The sequence below is a fragment of the Otolemur garnettii genome, unplaced genomic scaffold (assembly GCF_000181295.1).
Source record: "Otolemur garnettii isolate 467f Iridium unplaced genomic scaffold, OtoGar3 scaffold00074, whole genome shotgun sequence".
NCBI lineage: Eukaryota > Metazoa > Chordata > Mammalia > Primates > Galagidae > Otolemur > Otolemur garnettii.
Genome location: NW_003852469.1, coordinates 4,608,142 through 4,614,185, shown reverse-complemented (window position 1 = coordinate 4,614,185; position 6,044 = coordinate 4,608,142). Strand labels below are relative to the sequence as shown.

Below are 6,044 nucleotides of genomic sequence, written 5' to 3'. Positions count from 1 at the left end.
GCTGTGATGCCATGGGACTCTACCCAGGGGGACAGCTTGAGGCCCTGTCTCAAAAAAAAAAAAAAAAAAAGAAAGAAAAAGAAAGATAATTGGCTCATGGTCAGGGGCTTACCAAATGTACACTTAATTTTCTCTTCATTTTGTCTTTTTTCCTATTTATCTTATTGGGAATTTATTTTAATGACAATAACGTTGTGAAATTAAGTTCTTTTAAATAGCAAGAAAATTATGGCAGTGCATTTATGAAGTGAGGCTTCTACATGATTCGTTACATCTCTTTTGCTATTTATTAAATTGCTATCTATTATAGTATTAATTAATTTCACTGCATTATGTATCTTTTTTACCACTAGAATCACACACGATCGTGGCTTTACAATATGCTTTGATATTGCTTTATATTAACACATCCTTTTTACCACCAGTATCACTCACCATTTGGTACTATGAATAGACCCCTAAGAGAGGGTCTGTTTCTGTTCATTTGGTCCCCAACATAAGCATCTGTTCACCTTTCTGCCAAATTTTCAAGGCCTGTTGTTATTTTTGACGTGAGTGTCGTTAAAATTATATTTTAACGGGGGGAGAATTTATATCTTTATAATAAGCTATCTGGGTATTACTGTGTTTTTCTCAACATTTATGTGTATGTGTTACATAGGTCACACGAAGAACGAATAGGTTATCTTTTATTTCTTTAAAGGTCTTTGGGTGTCCTTGAAGCTTTTGCCAGGGGACCTCACACAAGTTCAGAAGAATTTTTCACACTTGGTTGACAGATCAACAGCCATAGCCCGGAAGATGGGCTTTCCTGAAATAATACTGCCAGGTAAACGGCTTCTGCTCACCGGTTTGCTTTCCCCAGCAGCAGTTACTGCTAATTGGATAGTCGAGGCAACTTGGACCCATCAGATGGGTTATTTATGTTGAGTGGTTCTGAAACAGTGGGACATACAAACAGCCTTGCTTGAGTACCTTAGAAAGCTTGAGTACCCAAGGCCTGGCGGGGTGGCTCAGCCTGTAATCCCAGCACTCTGGGAAGGTGGAATTGCCTGAACTCACGAGTTGTAGACCAGCCTGAGCTAGAAAGCTACCCAGTGTACGAGGCCAAAATAACACTTTGTTAAACATAACTCAAAATTTTCTACTCCACGCCTGTAGTCCCAGCTCCTCAGGAGGCTGAGGCAGGAGGATCACCTGAGAACAGGAGTTCTGGGCTGCAGTGCTCTGTGGCAGTCAAGGGTCTGCACTAAGCTGGACACTGCCTAAGGGTGGGTGAACCAGCCTGGGTCCCACCTTGAGCAGGGCAAAACTCCTACGTTGATCAGTAGTGGGATTGCACCTGTGAACAGCCTCTGGCCTGTAGCCTGGGCAATATAATGAGATGCTATCTCCAGAAAAAAGAAAGGAAATTTCTACTCCTGCTCGTCTCCTTATATTCCACTCAGACCCTCCCAAATAGCAGAGGTTCTCGGTCTGGGACAGGGGTCCTCAAACTTTTTAAACAGGGGGCCAGTTTACTGTATCTCAGACCGTGAAGGGCTGGACTACAGGCCCCGGGACGAGTCAGCTGCTAAGCAGGACAGGCAGCGGTGGCAAAAAACACCTGGAGGCCCGTATAAATGTCCTCGGCAGGCAGCATGTGGCCCGCGGGCCGTAGTTTGAGGACGCCTGGTCTAGGAGATGCGTGTGCTCCATTTCCACATCCCTTTCTCTTAGATTTCCAGCACGTGGCTTCCTTGGTCTGCTCTGTCTCAGGGAACCCACTACTCCATCCTGTAAAGCTCCCCCGTGCTCTGGCTCTCCCCGTTCTTTTTGGTGACCAGACTGTAAACATCCTCCAGGTTCTCACCTCAGGTTCATCTTTCCTGCTGCCCGATGTGGGTGATCTTCATGTGTGTTCACACGAATTCACCGACTTCACCCATTTCCGTGCAAAATCCTCATTCCGGTAAAAGGAAATTGATCCCTAGAGGAACTTCCTGTATATTAATATAAACTAATTAATAGTGATAAAAATTCTAGAAAGCCAACCATGCCCTGTTAGAACAATTCTGGGAAAAAAACCAACAAATCTACTGCATGCAAAACTCAGGTTCTTTTAAAGTAATATGAGATCTTATTGCTCGTTTGGGAAATTAAGGGACGGTAATAATTCATTGCTGCACATATAATCTGCACATGGTGGGGATTGTGGAATGAATGAATAAAAGACTTAGAGGGTGGCGCCTGTGGCTTAAGGGAGTAAGGCGCTGGCCCCATATGCCAGAGGTGGCGGGTTCAAACCCAGCCCCAGCTAAAAAACTGCAAAAATAAATAAATAAATAAAAGAGTTAGAAAGTGAGATTTTCTTCTTCATTAAAAAAAAAAAAAATAGTTCTTTGTCTGTTTATTTCATCCATTTCAGAGCTATTTTACCCTACTACACATCATCACCATTCTGGGAAAATGTTTTGTCTTGAAGTGCTAAAGTGAGAATAGTTAATGGGAACAAAAGCATAATTAGAATGAATAAGATCTAGTCATCAGCAAAATAGGATGACTATTATTAATAATTTATTGTATATTTTAAAATAACTACATGAGTGGAATTGGAATGTTCCTAACACAAAGAAATGATAAAGGCTTGAGGTGATGGATTTCCTGTTTACCCTGATTTGATCATTACACATTGTACACCTGTCTCAAAACATCACACGTACTCTGTAAATATATACCACGTATAACTGTTACGTACCCATAACTAAAAAGAACGATTTAGAAAAGTACCAGTGCAGGAAATAAAAATAACTACTGGTAGTATTCTCTAACGGCAGGCAGTTTTACCATTATGGTGAGACAAGAATCTGAAAAAAATTAAGTAGAGAAATTTGTCCTTTGGGCAAAGTGAGTTTTTCTTTGAAATCTGGCTTGGTGTAGGTGGAAAGGTAAAATGAAGGAAGCTGAACAGAGAAGTGACAGACGGAAGACTTCTGTCCCATGAGTAGTTCATGACAAAGCCAAACCCTTTGACAGTTTGAGTATTTCATCAATGTCTTAGAATTGCACAAAGCTGAGACCTAAAAATGGCGCCTGCCGGTAACACTCACGGGATGGCTTGTCGCGTTGCAGGAGATGTTCGGAATGATATTTATGTCACCCTGATCCACGGCGAGTTTGACAAAGGGAAAAAGAAGACACCGAAGAACGTGGAGGTGACGATGTCAGTGCACGACGCGGAGGGCGAGGTGCTGGAGGTGGGTGGGGTCGCCCCGAGGGCCGGAGGCGGGTGGGGGGTGGGGTCGCCCCGAGGGCCGGAGGCTTTCAGGCGTTGCATTTCTTCTCCACGTCAGGTTGGGTTGGGTTTTTTGCAAGGTTTTAACAAAACCTGTTAAATTTGTGATTAACCATGACCAGTTTTACTAACAAAGTCATCGAGACACTTAAAAACAAGCATCTCAGTGGTGCTGGTACTGGCCACTAATGATTTCTTGCGGAAGCCTCCCATGTGGAGGTTCGTTCTTGTGGCCAAGTTATTTAGCCACTTTTAAGCTTCATCAGCTCCGCTGGGGCTGAGTGCAGTGGCCGGAGGGACCCAGTGGCACTGGAAGACACATTTCTTCTCCACCAGGATGGGAGAACTGAAGGAGATGTGTCCCCAGAGTCTGTCAAACTGGACGGGCTACCACTGACTGCTCTTAGATTTAATGATCAGGAAACTGCAGGAAATCATTTCTCTGGGAAATACAAGGGTCAGGGGCAGAGCTGGGAGGGGATCCAGGTCTCCTAATTTCCAGGCCAGAGTTCCTCCAAGTCTGGCAGCTTCCTATCCATATAGAGAAGTCAGTCTCGATTCTGACAGCACAGAGAAGGGTGTGGCGGGAGGCCTTGGCTGACGTCAGGCTCCCCTAGGGTAAGCGCTGGTAACCTGATTTGTAATGTCAAGTTCAAGCTCTTACTTAATGCACCAAATGTCCTTTTGCATCAGTCCTCGGGAGCTGTGAACTACGATCCCATCATGTCCCAGGGATGTTACAGTCTAGGAAGGAAACAGATACCCAAACAGCTTACAAAGTCAAGGGGCAGTCTGTGTTAGACGGACATGCAGAGTGCTGTGGGCCACCAGGCAGGAGTGGGTTATTCTGCCATTGATAGGAGTCCTCACACCTTACAAGCTCATTTCCAGTATGAGTCTCCTCCTGCTGGTCAGCACTCAGCTCTGCTAACCGGCTCAGAAGTGCCCCATCAAGGCCTGGTCCTGCTCAACTACGTGGTTTATTATAGGAAAGGGCACAGCCTTAAACTTGGCTGTACCCACACGCCAACCCCCCAAAGCAGATATGGACAGGAAGGAGAAATTCTTTCCTCGGGACAGGGGTACATCCACACTGGTGACGTAACTATAGTCACCATCATCAGGCCTCCTGTTCCTGAGAGAGGAAAGACAAAGAATTGGGAGGATAAAAGAGAGAATAAAGAGACAGAGGAATGTTCTGACGCTGCTGGGTCCCATAGCTGCTACCAGAGTTATACACTTAGACCCTCAGATAAAGTGGCAGAAAGTCTCTATTCTTCGTCCCCCAAGTTTAGCTTACAGATGCCCTTGTGCGGACGTGTTGGGAGTAGTGGGCTTGTGCACGGTACGTGGTGAGCATCCTCTTCATTATCCCGACAAAATTATCCCCTCTTCCTTTTCTTCTTCCATCCAAAGAAAGCAATTCATCCTGGTGCTGGCTACGAAGGCATTTCGGAATACAAGTCGGTGGTCTATTACCAAGTCAAGCAGCCCTGCTGGTATGAGACCGTCAAGGTGAGAATGAGTCTTCCGTGACCCTCGTCCCCTCTTCAGCTGTGTTTAGGTTCCTGTCTTCTCTTTTGCCCCCAAATCATTCCGACTTCACCCTGAAGCTTTGGGTGTACAGTAAGAAATGAATGGGTCATGCAGTTCTTTTAGGAGAGCCTGTAGCTTTCATAAACTCAGTCTTCCTCCGTACCGTTCTCATTCACAAATGTACAGAAATTTGAACGGAGAGACTTGGGGCTGCAGAGAGGTAGTAGGCTGCCAAGATGGTCCAAAACCAAACGGAAATCTTTACACAGAGTGTGCAGTCTCCTAACATTTTTTTTCTCCTTGGCTTCTAACCAAGTTTTCTGGGCCTCTTTTCAACTTAAATATGTGTGTTAGACGTTCCAAAGTGCTTTTCGGATCCGCCGTATCCTCTGAGCCCCGTAATAGAGCTGCAGCTGAAGCAACAGGTGCTGTAATGCCCTTGTTCTGATTAGGAACCGAGACGCCAGGAAGTTAAGTGACTTCCCAGGATCCTAGAGCTGACGAGTGTCAGAGCCTGACCTGGAGACTGCTTCTGAAACTCAGGCTGCAATAATTCTCTCCTTCTTTTCTTTTCCTTTCTTTCCTTCTCTATCCTTTTCTTTTTTGAGCGGGGATCAAGGTCTCATGCGGCTGCCTGAACTAGAGTGCACTGGTGCGATCACAGCTCACCAGAGCCTCAGACTCCTGGGCTCAAGTGATCATCCTGCATCCGCCTCCTGAGTAGCTAGGGCTTCGGGTGTCCACCACCACCCCTGGCTCATTTTCCTAATTTTTGTACAAATGGGGCTCTTGCTAGGGCTTAGGCTGCTCTCAAATTCCTGGCCTCAAGCGATCCTCCTGCCTCGGCCTCCCAAAATGCTAGGATGACAGGCGTTAGCCACTGTGCCTGGCGTTCCAGTAGCGCTTTCTGAAGTCATGTGAGCATTTCATAGAAAAAACACAAATTGCGCTCATCTCTCAGTTTAGAAGTAACCATTTCAACAATTTTATACAGTTCATATGTTCTGAGTGATGCTGTTTATATAAATGTGTATAGTGCTTTTTAAAACTACGTCTCTCTTCAGACGTGTATTTTTAGAGATAGGCATAATGTTCCAGTTTAGTTATCACCATGCCACAATTTAACTGCTCACCGCAGATTCTCTGCTCTCCTCATTGCCTCCTGGCGCCCCTTTTCCCTTACTGTGTAAATGAGCAGCAGGAAAACTTTTGTGCCCCCAATAGTTGATCTTTT

General features: G+C 45.2%; 1 protein-coding gene across 1 annotated transcript in view; it reads left to right on the top strand.

Annotated features, from left to right (window-relative positions):
• DOCK5 (dedicator of cytokinesis 5) overlaps positions 1–6,044 on the top strand; it is a 196,041-nt gene that overhangs the window by 118,797 nt on the left and 71,200 nt on the right. Inside the window, exons 13-15 of the mRNA XM_012807685.2 lie at positions 704–829; positions 3,112–3,236; positions 4,691–4,789. Coding sequence (XP_012663139.1) covers positions 704–829; positions 3,112–3,236; positions 4,691–4,789 — 350 coding nt within the window. The remainder of the gene's footprint in view (positions 1–703; positions 830–3,111; positions 3,237–4,690; positions 4,790–6,044) is intronic.